This window comes from Pan troglodytes, chromosome 1 (assembly GCF_028858775.2).
Source record: "Pan troglodytes isolate AG18354 chromosome 1, NHGRI_mPanTro3-v2.0_pri, whole genome shotgun sequence".
In the NCBI taxonomy this organism is placed as follows: Eukaryota; Metazoa; Chordata; class Mammalia; order Primates; family Hominidae; genus Pan; species Pan troglodytes.
Window position 1 is genome coordinate 168479559 of NC_072398.2, and position 19522 is coordinate 168499080.

Below are 19522 nucleotides of genomic sequence, written 5' to 3' on the forward strand. Positions count from 1 at the left end.
TGTATTAGATCAAGAGCAGAGATTGAACACGAAGCACTGATTGATGGAAACCTGGCTACAGAAGCAAACCTAATCATTTTAGATACATTAGAGATTGTTGTTCAGGTAAGAATGCAAAGAAGAGAAATTTAAAATACGGATTTGGTAAATTGAGGTTGGAGGGAAAAGTGTTTACTGTGAGCCATAAAATTACATTTTATTAAATATTGGTAGTTCCTAAAAGTTTCGTTCCAAGCATTCTGAGATTCTCTGTAATTATAAATTCCCATAGCTTCAACTGTTTCTTCATGGAGGATGATTATGAAATCTTTATCTCCTTGTCTTTCCCCTTGATGGCCTAGTCTTGCATTTCCAAATATCCTCTGAGTATTTATAGGTGGAAGTTCTGCCATCAGGTGAGATTCAACATGCATGTATAGCTATAGCTACGTATAGATAAACTGGGTTTATGCAGTATCCTCTGTGTACCACAGCAATGTTTCAGGCTTTTTATCTATAATCATTGTGTTGGGTCCTAACAGTTGCCCTCTGGGCAGTATTCTGTAGTAACAATGTGATAGCTGACATTTATTTAGTTTTTTCTGTGTTAAACATTGTCCTAAGCACTTCACAAATATTAACTCATTTGATCCTTCTAAGAAACTCATGACATTGAAACTGTCAGTATCCTCATCTTGTAGATGAGAACACTTAGGCACAAAGATGTTAAATAACTGCCCATAATGACGCAGCTAGTATGTAGAAGAGCCAGGATTCAAATCAGTTAGCAAGATCTTTCAGATGTTTTAGTAAATATATCTCTCACCTATTCCTTCCATTCCTTTTCTACTACCACTATTCTGCCAGGTTCGTATTTCAACGCTATTACAATGGCCACCTACTTCATAACTCACTCTGTATTCTTCCCACCATCCATTCTGTACATTTTTGTGAGAATTTTCCTTTTAAAGTATTTTATGGCTGGGCACGGTGGCTCATGCCTGTAATCCCAGCAATTTGGGAAGCTGAGGTGGGTGGATCACTTCAAGTCAGGAGTTCAAGACCAGCCTAGTCAACATGGCAAAACCCTGACTCTACTCTCTTTTATTTATTTACTTATTTATTTATTTATTTATTTATTTATTTTTGAGGTGGAGTTTCGCTCTTGCTGCCCAGGCTGGAGTGCAGTGGCGCAATCTCAGTTCACCACAACCTCCGCCTCCCAGGTTCAAGTGATTTTCCTGCCTCAGCCTCCCAAGTAGCTGGGATTACAGGCATGCGCCACCACGCCCAGCTGATTTTGTATTTTTAGTAGAGACGGGGTTTCTCCACGTTGGTTAGGCTGGTCTCGAACTCCTGACCTCAGGTGATCCACCCACCTCAGCCTCCCAAAGTGTGGGGATTACAGGCGTGAGCCACTGCACCCAGCCAACCCTGACTCTACTAAAAATAAAAAAATTAGCTGGGTGTGGTGGCGCACACCTGTAATCCTAGCTACTCAGGAGGCTGAGGCACAAGAATTGCTTGAAGCCAGGAGGCGGAGGTTGCAGTGAGCCAAGATCAAGCCACTGCACTTCAGCCTGGGTGACAGAGTGAGACTCCATCTCAAAAACAAAAAAAAAAGATTTTATCAGTCATTATCCTGACTAAAGTTTTAAAAATAGAAAAAATTTAATAAGTCCAAGATACCTAATCCCAAGATGGTTGCTTGAGCTGCAGCCATCATGTCTGTATTTCATTCAGTGAAAAGAAACAGCAGGGACAGAGTACATTTCTTTTTTTAAGGGCATGACTCAGAAGATGTAACTTCTCTTTTGTTCACCTCTCTCTGTAGCCGGATTCAAAGTCTTCAGCTAAAATTCAGGATTTCAATTATTAAAGAAGAAAAGAATGGTTATTTGTGTACCACCAACATTTTTTGCTCTAGGCACCACTCTATTTTTCAGCCTTATCTCTAGTTATTTTCTACATGAACCTCAAGTCAATTCAAATTTACTTACTAATTTTCCTAAAACACACCTTATGATTTCTTGCCATTGTATCTTACTCCTGTTTTTTCTCATTTAAATTATATTTATTCTTTTTCCCCCTTTTCTTATTCAAATCCTGCTTAGCTCCTTCTTGAAGCCATCCTAGATCTTATGTTATCATTTTTTTATCTTTTAAAACTTTACTTATACATACAGGGAGGCCTTTATTTATACATAGGGAGGCCTGTAACATCCATAACTAAATTGCAAGTACATCTCTATTTTATTTGTTTATTTTTAAATTGCAGACCGTTTCTGTAACGGAATCCAAAGAGAGCATTCTTGGTGGAGTGCTAAAAGTGCTACTACACAGCATGGCCTGTAACCAAAGTGCAGTTTATCTACAACACTGTTTTGCTACACAGAGAGCCTTGGTTTCAAAGGTAGGTTATTTTGTACCTGCAGTGTTGTCAGACTTTGTTTTTTTTATTAACATTGTCTAAGATCATTTGACACATTCATTGGTTAATATATGTAGTAATATATTAATGAATATGTGTAGTTAAAATTTAAATAATAACCTAAGACCCTTGATTCTTCTTTGCCTCTCTACTGCTGCCTGCCTTTTGGAATTTTTCATTTATTCGAATCACCTTTAACCAGTTCTGGTTTGAAAAACAGTAACTTGGATGTGGAGAAGGGCCTGAAATTAATAGCCAATCTTAAATATGGGGCTTCTCTTGTTTTCTCTTCACTTGGTTCTGTTTTTATAAAAAACTCAATTTATAAAGAATTCAATATATAAGCAAGTCAACCCACTGAAATTATTTTATGATGAATGGAAAAGAAGGTATGTGTTTGTTCAACTGCTTTAAATGTTTACTTCTTATATTTGTTTTCCCTTAGAAATATGTATATTCTTAAATTTTGAAGGTAGCTATTTCATTTTAATCATCCTAGAAGATGGAATGCAGAGATGTTGATGAAAATAACTTACGTATTATTTTGTAATAAATATAGAATTCATATATGTTGATTACTAAGTGTTTTATGCACATTCTGATAGAAGCTTCACAACAATCCCTTGTAGATATATTATTAGGCCTATTTTGTGGATGAGAAAACTTGTCCAAGGTCCCACTACTAGTTAGTAAGTGGAATAATGAGCATTCGAACCCAGTTTGACTCTGTGTCTCACACTATTAACCATTAGCTAATATTGTCCTAACCATTCTTTTAATTTCTGGGCTATACTAACAAGTCTCCAGTTCAGGTTATATTAACATATCTCAGAAACTTTTACTGTAAAAATTCAGTGGTGGTTTGTTTCGTTGTTTTACAGTTTCCTGAACTCTTATTTGAAGAAGAGACAGAGCAGTGTGCTGATTTATGCCTCAGGCTTCTCCGACACTGTAGCAGTAGCATCGGTACAATACGGTCACACGCCAGTGCCTCCCTTTACCTACTAATGAGGCAAAACTTTGAGATTGGGAATGTAAGTATTTTATCATGAAAATTCTCTGTATTCATAATGAAATATAACTTCTGCTGATAGTTATTAAATCAGTTTTTGGGAGAGCATGGAGTTTTTTGTATATTTTTAGTCTAATCATAGGCTATCTTGATATTTCTCATTCTGTGTATATCTTACAAAAATCCAAATCTCCAATTGTGTGCATATCATGTGTACGTATGTATGTATGTATGTATATGAATACAGACTTAGAATATAAATGTACATTGAGCAGTTTTAAATTTTAATTGTCCCTAAGTAAAAAGAAATACAAGTTTAAGTATCTTGGCTTGATATTTTACAATTACATGTCACAGCCTTTGAAGAATTCCGTTTTTTCATTTGTCTTTTATTATATGTTATATTCATGTGTTATATTTTTCCTTTTTGAGTCAAATATTTAGTTCATTTATTTTTGCTTATGTAAGTATTTAAGGCCTTGAATTTTCCTTTAAGTGCTATTTTTGGCATCTCCTTGGTTCTGATATTTAGTAATCTTGTCATTTCAGTTTGTATTTTCTTTTTAACCCAAAGAGTTGACTAGCCTTATTTTTTTTTTTTTTTGAGACGGAGTCTCGCTCAGTCGCCCAGGCTGGAGTGCAGTGGCGTGATCTTGGCTCACTGCAAGCTCCGCCTCCTGGGTTCACGCCATTCTCCTGCCTCAGCCTCCCAAGTAGCTGGGATTACAGGTGCCCGCCACCACGCCCAGCTAATTTTTTGTACTTTTAGTAGAGACGGGGTTTCACCATGTTAGCCAGGATGGTCTCGATCTCCTGACCTCGTGATCCGCCTGCCTCGGCCTCCCAAAGTGCTGGGATTACAGGAGTGAGCCACCGCGCCTGGCTGCTAGCCTTTTTGTTTCAAAGTTTTGGCTGGCTCCAGTGGCTCACACGTGTAATCCCAACACTTTGGGTGGCCGAGGAAGGAAGATTGCTTGAGGCCAGGAGTTTGAGGCCAGCCTAAGTGACATAGTAAAACCCTATCTCTACAAAAAAATAAATAATACTAGCCGGGCTTGGTGGCCTGTGCCTGTGGTCGCAGCTACTTGGGAGGCTGAGATGGGAGGATCCCTTTGAGCCCAGGAGTGTGAGGTCGCAGTGAGCTATGAACACACCACTGTACTCCAGCCTGAGTGACAGAGTGAGATCCTGTCTCAAAAAAAAAAAAATTGTTTATGTTAATTTTCAGCTTTATTACATCGTGATTGTACAATGTGTATTCTGTTTCTCCCTTTCTTTACTGTGGATCTGTGTATTTGTGTGTCTAAATATAATCCATTTTTATGAGTGTTCTACAAAAAAACTTTAAAAAGGAAGTAGTTCTGTTTTCAGAATATTGAGTTAAACATATACTAGATAAATACACCTTATTAATTACATTATTGTGTCTCTCTATATCCTTGTTTTTGTTTCACTTGGTAGAAGTAAATTAAAGCCTATAACTGTGTTTGTCTGTTTCTCCTTTAGCTTTTATTTGGTGTACTAATACTCATAACTACTGTATCTTCTTAAGAGTTTTTCTCCTTTGGAATTTAAAAGAACTTGTCTTGGTTTTATTTAAAACCTTTATTCTATTTTATTTTTTGGCCTGAATTTCATCTCTTATGGTATTAAGATTTTGACCTCTGCTTTCTTTTTAATTTGAACTTACTTTAATTGCCTTTGCCTGTTCTTTAATTTTCACTTTATTTTAGATGTGCCTCTCATATACAACATAAGAGTTGAGTTTTGCTTTGTGATCCAACCTCTAATTGAATTAAACCTTTCATACTTGTTATTGTATTACATACATCCTGGAATTCTATTATTTTGTTACGCCTTTCCCTCTTGCCTCCCCTTTAAAAAAAATTGTGTTGGTTGTTTTCATCTTACACTATATGGTCTGTTTACCTTGTTTTGGGGATGTAGTGTCTATCATATTTAGCAAAATTTCTGGTTTTGCTCTAATGGTTGCCTTTATAGTTATGTAATACCCCTAGTACTCTATTTCTTTAGATCATGCATTCTCAACCAGGGCAGTAATTACCACCAAGGGAGTGAAAATTCTTTTTTGTGGAGGATGAGAAAAATCTTAGCTTATGGTCCTCCAAAGCTCAACACTACCCAACAACATGGCATTCCTTAGTATTTATTTGTCTCATTGGTCTTATTGGATATCACATGAGCAGCATTGACATTAAGTTCATGGAAGATAAACAAAAAACAAAATGTATGCGAAATTGGGCTTATAAAACTGGAGAATAGATGACTGTGATAGGGAGACTTTTAATCAATTGCTTGATCTCAGTCATATGGCAAGAGGTTGCTTCCATTGGCTGCCTTGTGGATATTGTTTATGTTTGGTTCTCAGTGCATTCGTGTGTGACTTGGGCTTTGAAAATTAAGCCCAAGAAAAAGACTTTCCAATTTATTACTTCATTCTACAAAAGTTATTCAACCCATTTTTAATCATGTCATTTGCTGAAAATAAAAAAAGTCAACAATATCTGAATGAATATCTAGTAGCCAGAACTTATTTCCTTCTATCAAGCAAATAGTAAAAGTTCACTGAAATAATTTTTAAGAAATTAATTTTTAATTCCTTTCTTTTGCTGAATAAACAGCAGTTTTGAATGGTTTAAAAAATTGATTACATTGCTGCTTTTGTTTTGTAGTTATATAAGTTGCTAATTTATTTGTGTAATTTGATACATTATAGTTTATTTAAGCTAAAAGATTATATTAAAAGTTTTTCAGAAAACCAGCCTATAAACATAAGCTAAATGTAAATCATTTTCAGATTTTTAACTTAAAATTTTTATCTAGTCATTCATAACCTTGCATCAAGTAAAAAGAGTAAGCTTTATATTTACTTTCTTACGTGTATATAAATCCAGAAATACATAGAGTGCATAAACAGATGTATACATCTCTGATATTAAAATATCATAGGGATGTAATTAGAAAAAATGTTCAAAAAGATTTATTAGGGGGACAATAATGAAAAAAATATTGAGAAACTCTACTTGAGACAAGTATCTATTAACTCCCTTTAATGAACAGTGATAAAATTGCTGATTTTCTTTTCTCACCTCCACCCTGTCATTCTTTGTACCTCAATATTTCAAAAAATTATCTTTCTTACTGTTTACATCTGTATTGTTGAATCTGCATATACTTCACTTGGTTTAATTGCCACCTTCAAATAATGTTATTTGTTTTATGTCTACTGTAGATAGTTAAGTACTTCTTTCTATCTCCTTTCTCACCCTCCTAGTGTTTTTCTTAGCTGTAACATTTCAGTCTTAGTTTGTAGTCTTAGTTGTAAAATGAAATATTGCTTACCACCAGTTTTTTAGGGCTGTAATTATCTTTTATTTAGCTAAATATTGTCCTAATCAAGGTTCTTAGGAGTAATATTCTCCAAGTGTTTTTTTGTTTGTTTTAGTAGAGACAGGAACTCACTTTGTTGCCCAGTCTGGTCTTGAACTCGTAGGCTCAGGCAGTCCTCCCTGCACGGCCTTCCAAAGTGCTGGAACTGCAGGTATGAGCCACCTTGCCCTGCCCACCCCACTCACCCCCCGCTTTTAAAAATAGAGACAGCATTTCCTCCTGTCACCCAGGCTAGACTGCAGTGGCATGATGGTACTTCACTGTAGCCCAGAACTCCTGGGCTCAAGCTGTTCTCCCACCTTGTCCACCCAGAGTGTTGGGATTACAGGCAGTAACCATTGCACCCAGCCAGTTTTCCAAGTTCTTGATTGTTTAAAGTTGTCTGTACTTGTAGGACAGCAAGGGTGGTTATGAAATCTTTGCCTTATACTTTGAATAATAATAAGCACGAGAAAAATCAGCAAAACTTATCAGATAAAGAACACCTCATAGGAAAAAAAGGGTACTTGAGTACCATTGTCTTCTGACATTAAATATTGTTGTAGATATATTGAAAGGTATTTTTCTCCGTTTTAAATAACATTTTTTCCCCCAGCTGCTCATGAGATTTTCTTTATATTTATAATTAAATGACTTTTCTAGAATATTTGTCTTAGTATTGACTGATTTGTGTTAAGTTTCTCAGGTACATGATGTGTACTTTTAGTTCATTTATTTCAGAAAATTTTCTTGAATATAAAATTAAATACTTGTTTTGTTCCTGTGTTTGGGGTTTCTGTGCTGGGTTCATTATACATATGTTGGAACTTTTACTTTACCTATCATTTTGTCTTCTCCTTTTTAACACTTTTAAAATTTCATCTTCATTTCTGTTTTTTTCTTACTTTTCCAAGTAAAAAAATTTCTTTTGTCAGCTCACATGTAATTGATTATATGTTATTGTTTTCTGATTTTTGCCATCTTTCCTTGACTTCTTGTATTTCTGCCTTTTTTATTCTAAAGATGTCTTCATAAATTTTGTATAATTTAAATCAAAATATTTCATTAGAATTTTCGTCTGTTTTATGACATCATTTGTCTATTAAATAGTATTCTTTATCTGGTGAGTTTTGCTGCTCTTCCTTACCTTTTTACTACTCAACATAGGATAAGCTGGGTTATCTTGGCCCAAGCATTTATAGGGAGTTCCTTTAGAAATGTGTTTTGGCTGGGATTTTGCTATTGCAGGCACATCTTGCCTAACTGCCTAAACTTTCTGGATGATCCATCTCTGTCCAATTTTACCAGATTTTTAGCTCATTTTTTTTTTTTCAGAACAGTTTTACAACTTCAAGATGGGTTTCTTGTGTATTTATTTATTTATTTTTTAGAGACAGGGTCTTGCTCTGTTACCCAGGCTGGAGTGCAGTGGTGCAGTCATAGCTCATTGCAGCCTCAAAACTCCTGGGCTAAAGGGATCCTCCCACCTCAGCCTCCCAAGTAGCTGGGGCTATAGGCACACACCACCATGTCATGCCTGGCTAATTTTTTTTTTTCTTGTAGAAACAGGATCTGTCTCTGTTGCCTAGGCTGGTCTTGAAATCCTTGCCTCAAGCAGCTCTCCTGTCTTGGCCTCCCAAAGTGCTGGGATTTCAGATGTGAGCTACTATCACACCTGGCCAAGTTTCTTACTTAGAGGAAATATTTGTTTCCCTCATTAGTTCTAAAATCTGTGCCCTAGGATTCCTCACTCTTTGCTTTCCTTTCCTTGCCTTATATTGGAACTGCTTCCTAACTTAGCTTGTGTTGGCAACCTCCCATTTTTCTAATAAATGAATTATATCTGACTCCTCATTTTGATAAAGATAGAGTTTGTGGGGTTTTTTCTATTCCCCCATCTTTTATTTTTACATGAAATCCAGAAGTGGGAAATTGCTGTCTCATACTGTCCTTTTTTTTACTGGAAGGGAAGTCTTCTGTCTTAACCCAGAATAGAAGAATATGGTTACTTTATTGATCTTACTTTGTTTATGAAATAAAGTCTCTAAAATTTGACCACACTCAGTTTTCTTGATACATGTTTCTGTTATTTTGGAAAAGCTTTATATAAAAGAAGAAAGGACAATTTATAGTATTAGTATCAGGCAGTGTTTCTAAAAAGGAATAGGTGGCTGGATGCAGTGGCTCACGCCTGTAATCCCAGCACTTTGGGAGGCCGAGGCAGGTGGATCACCTGAGGTCAGGAGTTCAAGACCAGCCTGGCCAACATGGTGAAACCTCGTCTCTACTAAAAATATAAAAATTAGCCAAGCATGGTGGCGGGTGCCTGTAATCCCAGCTATTTGGGAGGCTGAGGCAGGAGAATTGCTTGAACCCGGAAGGCAGAGATTGTGGTGAACCAAGATCACGCCACTTCACTCCAGCCTGGGTGACAGAGTAAGACTCTGTCTCAAAAAAAAAAAAAGAAAGAAATGGGTAATTTAAAACTGGCAGTGATATATATGTTTATTCAACAGATGCAGTATTATGTCTGTATATTGTACAACATAGTAAAATATGGAACTGTGTCTTGGCTGCTTTGGTAGGCATTGGGCAGACATAGATAAAAGGACAGTTTTTTTTTTTTTTTTCAAGTAGCTTGGCACCTAGTGGGAGAAGAGGATGAGAAAGTGATGTTCATTTAATAACAGATGAATCTAGTTCAGATGGTTTTGTGAGTGTTACATAAATTAATATTAAGTAAAACATAGCAGTAGATGGCACTAAGCAAGTGCTGAATAAGTCCTTGGTGTTGTTAATATAATGCGAGATAAGCACAGGGTACTTCATAAGCACATAGAAAAATAGCTTATGATGCAGGGATGGGTTTTCAGAAAGAAGAGATGTTTGAAGTAAGAATGAAGAATTACCCAATCAGATGGCTAAATGGATAGAGCTTTTAAGGTAAAGATAATGACACATACATAATTAGAAAGGCATGGAGATGAAAGAAGGAAATGGGCAAACACAAAGACAGTTTTTTAGCACTTTTTTTAAATTTTGGGAGATGAGGTCTTACTCTGTTGGCCAGACTAAAGTGCAGTGGCACAGCTTTGAACTCCTTTGCTCAAGGGATCCTTCCACTCAGCCTCCCAAGTAGCTGGGACTACACGCATGTACCACTACATCTAGCTAATTAAAAAAAAAAATTCGTAGACATGCCGGTCTCAAACTTTGGGCCTCAGTGAACCTCCTGTCTTGGCCTCCCAAACTGCTGGGATTACAGATGTGAGCCACCATGCCCAGCCCCTTTTTTTTTAAAAAAGCACTTTTTGATGGTTATGGCTGGAAGAAAGAGTAAGGGATAAAGGTGTAATTGAAAAGGCCTAGCCAACTATGAATTATTTTATCACTATACTCTCAGTGCCTACTATGTAGTGTGACATATTTACTGAGTTGAATTCTTGAATTTTATCCTCAAAACTTTGGACAGCTGCCTTAGGAGCATTTTAAGGAGAGGAGGAACATGTTCAGTCAGATTTGCATTTTACAAAAAGTTCCGTGGTGCTAGGTAGAGGTTAGACTGAGAGATATGAAAGAAAAAGGCATGGAGATTGATTAGGAAGTTATTACAGTAATCCAAATAAGAAATGGTGAGGGTGTAAAATAAAGCAAAGCCATTTGGAATGGAGAAAGGATATATTGGAACACATTAGGAGATGGTGTGGATTTGGATTTATGGTATGAAAAATGAGAGGGGAGGATGAGTAGGGGTGACCCCTAGATTTTTGGCATGACTACAAGAATAGTATCACTTTTTTAGATAATCAATAGGGAGAGAAGGTATTTTAGACATGTTGACTTTGTGGTACCTATGAGACATCCAGATGGTGCTATCTAGTAAAATATAATAGCCTGGAGTTCTACAGACAAATATCAGCTGGAGACAGAAACATGTGTATATACTGGTTGAAGCAAAGACATGGATGAGGCTCTTTAGAGTATGTTAAGTGAGAAAAGGTTTTTGACAGAATCTTTGGGAATACTGGTATTTAGGAAGAACAACCAAGGAATAAAATAGAAAAAAAGTCGAAAAAGAATAGGAAAACCAGGATAAAGTGGTGCCACTGAAGATAAGGTAGGAGATTTTCAAGGTGAAAGTAATTTAAATATACAAAGATGTAAAGTAGAATATTGACCAAAAAATATTGGATTTGACAATTAATATATTATCACCAATAATCTCTTCAGAGTGATTTCATGGTAGAAAATGGTGGAGCAGAAATGAATTTACACTAAAAAAAGGAAGAATGTAAGTTATAAACTGTTAAAGGCATCACTCCAAAAGATTCTACCTTACATTACTTTATGCATGATGTGTGTTAAATTACTTTCATCATAGTATGGATGTCATGAAATGGACTAGAATTTAAATACTCCATCTACCATTTAAGAATTTTATAATGTCAGTCAAGCTATTTAACCTCATCTGTAAAATGTTATATTAATAACATATGCCCATAATAAATAAATGTAAAGACATAAGCAGAATTTCTAATTCAACCCTTAGCACATGACTTCTTAAAATCCTGTTTTGTAGCACATTATTCACAACAAAATTCTAAGTTTTACAACCTTTCTAAAATAAGATTTTGATATGCATATTTTATTACTTTAAAAAATATTTTGCTTAGAATGGTATTTTTTCACTAAATATACTTTTCTTTTAGCAAGGAAAAATAGCAGACTTTTTAAAGCTTTTCTATATTAAGTATTGACTGGACAATTTCTCTGTTACAGAACTTTGCCAGGGTTAAAATGCAGGTAACAATGTCGCTATCCTCCTTGGTGGGCACATCTCAGAATTTTAATGAAGAATTCTTAAGACGTTCTCTAAAGACTATATTGACATATGCTGAAGAAGATCTGGAATTGAGGGAAACAACATTTCCTGATCAGGTCAGAAATGCTGCTTTCTAGATCATTAATTGAAATAGGCTTGTTAAATAGGCACTTTCCAAATTGTTAAATCAAAAGTTGGTTTTTGCTGGAGGATCATTTATTTCATTTTCAGTCCACACATCATGTGCCATAGATAGGACTGAATCTCTTTGTTTTATTAAGCTACCCTTCTTTTTGGAAATAATTAATTCTGTGGTGTTTAATTCTGTGCACTTATAATAAGTAGAACAGCAGACTTGGACAGTACAGACAAAGCTTTATGATGAAACGTTCCTACTTATTAATCAAACAATAATATGCCTTAAAAACTAAAGTTTCTACAAACTACCTTTTAGTAAAATCAGAAATATAGGAGAGAATTTTCCTTTTGTATTCTTGTATTTCCCATATCCCTCTGTTTTATTTCTACTTACAGTTCTGCTTGTTTCCAGGTGAAAGAACAAAAATAAACATAGTCTGCTGAGGAATTTATATAAAGTTTACTACCTTTCACTTACCATATCCCCACATACCTATACTGTACAGAATCATATCAGTATCCTACAACTTGTTTTGAAATCTTTAGATATTTATCTGAAATATCTCTGAAACTAATTTGGTGATTATGGATGAATGACAATTCAAGAATGTTTTTCATATAATTCTCTGCTGCAGGTCCAGGATCTGGTTTTCAATCTCCATATGATTCTTTCTGATACTGTGAAAATGAAGGAACACCAGGAGGATCCTGAAATGTTGATTGATCTAATGTACAGGTAGCATTTATTTGATTCATTTATGCTTTGTATAAGGGACTTAGTAAGACATACAGTAAGCATTAGATGAAAAAAATAAACACACAAAAATGATTTGTGATTTTTCTTTATTTACATTCTTTATTGTTTTTATTTTTATTTTTTACTTTTTTGTAGAGATGGGGTTTTACCATATTGCCCAGGCTGGTCTTGAACTCCTGGGCTCAAGAGATCCGCCTGTCTTGGCCTCCCAAAGTTCTGGGATTACAGACGTGAGCCACCTCACCTGGCCTTGAGTGATTTTTCTAATGGTAGATTGAAAGTCCAAATGCACTTTTTCCAGGTGGCATCTTTGGATCTTCTGTGTCTCTTCTTTTAAGAACAATGCAAATGTACTTATTGATTATCAAAAACGAGGATTTTTTAAAATATTCATAACACACATTTAACACCTTGGTGTCCTGGGCCCCAGAGTTCCTTTGAAGGCCCATACCAATATTTTCAATGTAAAACTCAGTCTTTTCAGAAGAAAATACAGTATATGAATGTTTTACCATAACATTAATTACCTGATTTTCAATACAGTTATGACTAAAGAATGATATTTCTAAGGGCACATTTTGAAAACTCCATAAATCATATTGTATTAACACCTTAATAGATACAATAGTAAAACTTAAGAATTTTTCTCTGTCATATGACCCTCTGTTCCTGCAGTTTTGGGGTTCATTAAAAGCACAAATAAAACAATTTAATCTCTTTGAAATAAAGTAATAAAAGTACCTTTTAGAAGTTTTCTTTTTCCCTTGTGTATAAAACTTCTCTATGTTTCTGTAATGAACACATAAATTTCCATACTTTTTCCCTTAACTGGTTATTTTCTTAAAAGTCAGAATTTAATATGGCATATTTCTTTTTTGCCCCTCCTGCCCCCCCCACTGATATTATCCATTCCATAGGCCACAGTTATTTCTCTAGGCCTGCATAGCGACATTTTCATACTACTTTAAAACTAAGTAGGTTGTGCACAGTATCAAAAACCTTTCTAGGTAAACTCTGAGCGAGCTATCTAAACTCCCTCCCAGCTTGGGAAGCATATGCTAATGGAGAAGAATTTCTGTTCTAATTAGAATTGCCAAGGGTTACCAGACCTCTCCAGATCTGCGATTGACCTGGTTGCAGAACATGGCAGGCAAGCACTCAGAACGAAGCAATCATGCTGAAGCTGCACAGTGTCTAGTCCACTCAGCAGCACTTGTTGCTGAATATTTGAGCATGCTGGAGGACCGGAAATATCTTCCTGTGGGATGTGTAACATTTCAGGTAGGAATCTTCCAGATGTACATTAAATCAAGGTATATCTTTTTTTGGTTTTAGCTTTTTCTCACTGGTGTTTAGATTTTTTTAGTTTGTAAGGAAAGCTTAAAGACTTAAGCCAATGCTTCACAAGGTAAATTAACATTTCACGGTGATTGTCATTAATACATTTTTAAGGAGTACTTCTTGTTGATTCTCTTTCCACAGTTTCTTACCTCTGAATTATCAGCACTATGCTTATTTATTCTCTTTGTCTTTACTGCCTTGTAATCCATTACATACTTTAACATCTATGGAAATGTATTACTGATAATCAGAATTCAGTAGAAATTCTTAATTGCCTTTTACTTCACATAGCAGATATACCAACATTCTCTATTCCCTACATAAAATATTAGATTATTTTATGACTAATACCATGACTCACAGATGAGTTTGCCCTCTAGTAGGGTACATAGTTCTGACCCACTAGTTGAATTCTTTGCTTACCAAGAGTCAGTTATGCTTTGCTTTTCTTCAAAACCTGTTAATAGTAGGTTTGAGATATTATAAAATTTAGTTAAATGTTATATCTTCTGATGAAATCAGAATGCAAAAAGAAAGTTATTGTTTCTCTGAAAACAAAGTTGAATGTTTTACAAAGACTCAGGAAAGGTGAATCTCCAAAACAATTGCTGTTGAATTAACTGTGGGCCAGACAAATAGATTGGGGGAGGGGAAACTCCTAAAATTCTAGAATAATTTGATAATCTTTTAAGTTTTCACTCAAAAGAAACCAAAACTTGAAATCTTTAAGAAGAGTGTTGCCTTATGGGTATTTACCCAAAAGAGATTCCATGGAAATCTGATCTGGAAACCCATACACACAAAGAAAAGGCCTTAGATCTACTTCAAAAGTTGATGAATGAGTGTACATCTACTGTAAATGTTTAGGTTAAAATAAAATAGGGTATGTATGTATCATTTCTTTTTTAGAAATAATGGCTGATTCCAATCTCATTGAATAAGAGGGCTTTTATTATACCTGACTTTTTTAATTAACTCCGTGTACATTAGATAAGTCAAGAGACCATTTTTGTACCCTTTTTCCTTTACAGAGAGTTTTGAAAAGATCAATTAAATAAATAAGAAAGACTATTGATGTCTCCTTAGATGTCTTATGTTATATTACAATTTCCTTTAGCCCATGATTTTTCTTAATTTTCTTTCATACAACTTTTTATTAAGAGAAAAGTTATCTAGCAATGGTGTTTTCATTTTATTATCATCTTCAAAATACAGAAAGTTTTTAGAGATTTATCTTTTACTTTTATATCACTCTCCTTTTTTTAACCTAACCTGATAGTTACAGTTCATCTTCAGTTATTTCTTCTTATACATTTTTATGCTAGAAAATTCTGTTTCAAAAACCTTTTCAATATATTTTTTCCCTAGAATATTTCATCTAATGTTTTAGAAGAATCTGCGGTCTCAGATGATGTGGTATCTCCAGATGAAGAAGGTATCTGCTCTGGAAAATACTTTACTGAGTCAGGACTTGTGGGATTACTGGAACAAGCAGCTGCTTCCTTCTCTATGGTAGATGACTCTTGTTAATTCTTTTCCCACAGTTTCATACCTCTAATTATCAATGACATGTGTATTTATTCTCTCTGGCTTATGACCCTACTTTTCTTTAAAGATAATTTATTCTGGACCCGGTATGGTGGTTCATGCCTGTAATCTCAGCACTTTGAGAGGCTAAGACGGGAGGATTGCTTGAATCCAGGAGTTCAAGACCAGCATGGGGAACATAGTGAGATACCGTCTCTACAAAAAATTAAAAATTCACCAGGCATGGTGGCTCATGCCTGTGGTCCCAGCTACTTGAGAGGCTGAGGTGGGAGGATTGCTTGAGCCCAAGAGGTTGAGGCTGCAGTGAGCCATGATTATGCTGCTGCACTCCAGCCTGGACAACAGAGTAAAACCCTGTCTCCAAAAAAAGAAAAAAAAAAATTGTTTTTTATTTCAAGTCCCCTAAAAACTATCTAGGAAAAGATTTTCTTTCTAGATTCATTATTGGCTTACTCCTTTTCATCTTAATAATCTGTCACTTCCCCCAGTGTTCCGGTGGTTTGGCTCACTGCGGCCTCAAACTCCTGGGCTCAAGATATCTTCCCACCTCAGCCTCCTGAGTAGCTGGGAATACAGGGGCACAGGGGCACACCATCACACCTGGCTAATTGTTTTATTTTTTGTAGGGATGGGGTTTCACTTTGTTGCCCAAGATAGTCTCAAACTCCTGACCTCAAGTTATATTCCCCTCATCAGCCACCCAAAGTGTTAGAATTACAGGCATGAGCCATTGTGCCCAGACCCACCAGTGTTTTTCGTTTGCTTGTTTATGAACCAGCATGTGATTTGTAGCAGATTTTTTTTGGTTAATAAAACTGTTATTGCCAAACATTTTCTAAAACCTTTAAGTTAAAAAACATAGCAAAACAAAACAGAAAGTCTCTGAGTGATATAAGTTCCTAGTTGGTAGACTGACAGGGCTCTATAAATAGATCTTGTCTATTGGATGAAATGGAGAATCTTCTTTCCAGTATGATGGGCATTGCCCTGGTGGCCAAGAAAGTTATGACCACTCATTCCATTGGTTGCATAGTAATCCTCATTAGGTAGTTATTGGAGGCCTGGGCCTTACTCTTTAGTTTTATGAACTGCATCCTGAATCCTTTACCTGACTATGCTATCATGCTATAACCCCAATCTTGTTCCCTTCCATCCGTATGTGAAGAATTAAAGCAGTCAGATGAAACCCAGATGGGATGTTTATTGGAGAAAGAAAAGATAGTTAGCTGAATTCATGCTTACCTTCTTGAACCATGTTGATAGGGTCAGTTACTTCCTCTGACTTTTCTGCAAAATGTTTAGTGTACCAGCACCGAGGTTTAGGACATGCTGAGGTTCATGTTAGGGTAAGAGAGAAGCTTGAGGTAATATGCAATGCTGCCCTCTTTCCCCATTTCTACTGCTGTTGGGAATTGATTCGTTCTTCACCAGGCCTTATCCCTATCCTGCAATATATTGATAAAGGGTAGATTTAGAAGGCATACTGCCAAAGTTCAAATCCTGGCTCTGCCATTTAGTAGTTGTCTTACTTCAGGCACAAATTATTTAACCTGTTGGTGCCTCACTTTTCTTATCTATTAAATACATCTAGTAATAGTACCTACCTCATAGGAATGTTTTTAGAATTAAGTAAGTTCATGTATTTAAAGTGCTTATCACAGCGCCTCATTCCAAGTAAGTACTAGTGTGTTTACTGTTACCATCATTTTCATCATTATTGGCAATTGTGAGACTCTTAAGAGTGTTTTTGCAGAGTTAAAATATTAGGTGTCAATCCTCTTTTAAAATGTTTGCCTCTAAGGACCTTGACCATTCCAGTTCCATCCCTACACTTGTCTAAGCTAGCAGGGGGAAAAGTTTTTTTGTTTTTGGAGGAATATTTTAATTAACATAACTCTGTGTGTTTGTATATGTGTGATTTTTAATAATTCACAATAGTGCATTTAGATTGGGGGACAGTAACCTATATTATTAAAATTCTTTTGCAGTTGTATATAATTGTAAATTTTATTCTTTTTCAATTAATCTGATTTTAGTTAAAATAATTACTGGAGCATTTTAGTTACACTAAACATATTTCACTAGTACAACTACATGATTGTTTAAATATACTCCTACGAACTTACTGGGAAATTCAAGGACCATATGTTTTTCTTTGGGAAAATATGTTTGCTGATCTGTGAACCGATGAGGACTCAGTGGCTTTTGGAAAACATCTCTCTCTTCTCTTACTACAGCACCAATCCATTATTAAAGATAAAGGCTGGGTCAAGCCCAGTGCCTCACACCTGTCATTCCAGTGCTTTGGGAGGTTACATAGTAATCCTAGGATTACTGTGCAAGGTGGGAGGATTGCTTGAGGCCAGGAGTTTGAAACCAGCCCGCTCAATGTAACAAGAGCGTCATCTCTACAAAAAATGAAAAAATTAGCTGGACATGGTGGTGAGCACCTGTAGTCCTAGCTACTTAGGAGGCTGGGGTGGGAGGATTGCTTGAGACCAGGAGTTCAAGGCTGTAGTGAGTTATGATCACACCACTGCACGCCAACCTAAACAATAGAACAAGACCCTGTCTCTTATTATTAAAAAAAAAAAAAAAAAAAAAGGATAAGGGATAGAAGACCAATACAAAGACATCTTGTCTCTCACTCTGATTATGTGATTATAACCATAGCAACCACTGGCCAACTAGCCCACAGTGGAAGGAAATCTGGTGGCTCAAAACTTTCTATGCTTTGTTAAAGATTTGTGATTTTTCCATAGGAGATTTACAATAGGAGATTGCCTTCGTCAGCTTAATATTTTGGAAAAGTAAATGATTTTTATGTCCCAGGATGCTATTATAGGAGAATTGGGTATCTGTGACCAGTGTAATATTAAATTTATTTTTCTTCTGCTCAGAATTAGTTTTTGCAAAAGATTATAAGCATAGATAAGTACACATACACACATTAACCTTAGTGAAGTAATTATTGGGCAGATAAAAGGAAAATGCCCAATTCAAATTATAGAAATATAAATATATACATATGTGTATGTATATATATTAATATACACACACATACACATATCCACATACATACCCATTTATCCAGAGGAGAAGATACATTGGAAAATTCTTTTATTAAACCTTAATACAGTTAAAAATTAGTAGTATTTGTTTTTATTTTCTATTGGAAAAATTTCAGTGGTATTATTACTATTATTATTTTTCCCCAAGATGGAGTCTTGCTCTGTCGCCCAGGCTGGAGTGCAGTGGCGCGGTCTCAGCTCACTGCACACTCCGCCTCCCATGTTCACGCCATTCTCCTGCCTCAGCCTCCTGAGTAGCTGGGACTACAGGCGCCCGCCACCACGCCCGGCCAGTGTTTTGTATTTTTAGTAGAGACGGGGTTTCACCGTGCTAGCCAGGGTGGTCTCGATCTCCTGACATTGTGATCCACCCGCCTCGGCCTCCCAAAGTGCTGGGATTACAGGTGTGAGCCACTGCGTCTGGCCTCAGTGTATTATCTTAATAGAAATATTGCGAATTCATATAATTACTTTTCTTTCTTATTGATGTAAAAGAAAGCAACATCTTAACAAAATTTTTTCTTATAGGCTGGCATGTATGAAGCAGTTAATGAGGTTTACAAAGTACTTATTCCTATTCATGAAGCTAATCGGGATGCAAAGAAACTATCCACAATTCATGGTAAACTTCAAGAAGCATTCAGCAAAATTGTTCATCAGGTAATGATTCCAATTTCTAGCTTCACTATAAAGGGAAAGAACTGTCTGAAAGCATTAATGTTGTTTTGCACTGATGTCAAACTAGATCCCGTGAAATGACCATTTTAATCAGACTACAAATGAGCGGTCAAAATGATAGTTCATGGCCAAAGCAAAGCTCATTAACAATAAAAATGAATTCACCTAAAGTAAATGGTGATCATCATAAACTTTCTGCATAGCTTTTTTTTTTCATTTTTGAATTATTAATTAGCAAGTTTTTAAAAATTGTGATTTTCTGTTTCACAAGGTAGATCATAGTTGTGAATCTCATTTTAAAATTGATACCTATTCCTTTGCTGTGAAAATAAAGTTTTTATATTTCAGCTTTTTA

The 19522-nt window shown here is 35.7% G+C and overlaps 1 protein-coding gene across 18 annotated transcripts in view; it reads left to right on the top strand.

Annotated features, from left to right (window-relative positions):
- The window catches only part of DOCK7 (dedicator of cytokinesis 7), a 233712-nt gene that overhangs the window by 180714 nt on the left and 33476 nt on the right, over positions 1 to 19522 (top strand). For all 18 annotated transcript variants that reach the window (XM_063817185.1, XM_063817188.1, XM_063817192.1 and 15 more), the window contains 8 exons: positions 9 to 105; positions 2258 to 2392; positions 3292 to 3444; positions 11592 to 11750; positions 12408 to 12508; positions 13618 to 13810; positions 15239 to 15382; positions 19018 to 19149. In XM_063817185.1, coding sequence (XP_063673255.1) covers positions 9 to 105; positions 2258 to 2392; positions 3292 to 3444; positions 11592 to 11750; positions 12408 to 12508; positions 13618 to 13810; positions 15239 to 15382; positions 19018 to 19149 — 1114 coding nt within the window. The remainder of the gene's footprint in view (positions 1 to 8; positions 106 to 2257; positions 2393 to 3291; positions 3445 to 11591; positions 11751 to 12407; positions 12509 to 13617; positions 13811 to 15238; positions 15383 to 19017; positions 19150 to 19522) is intronic.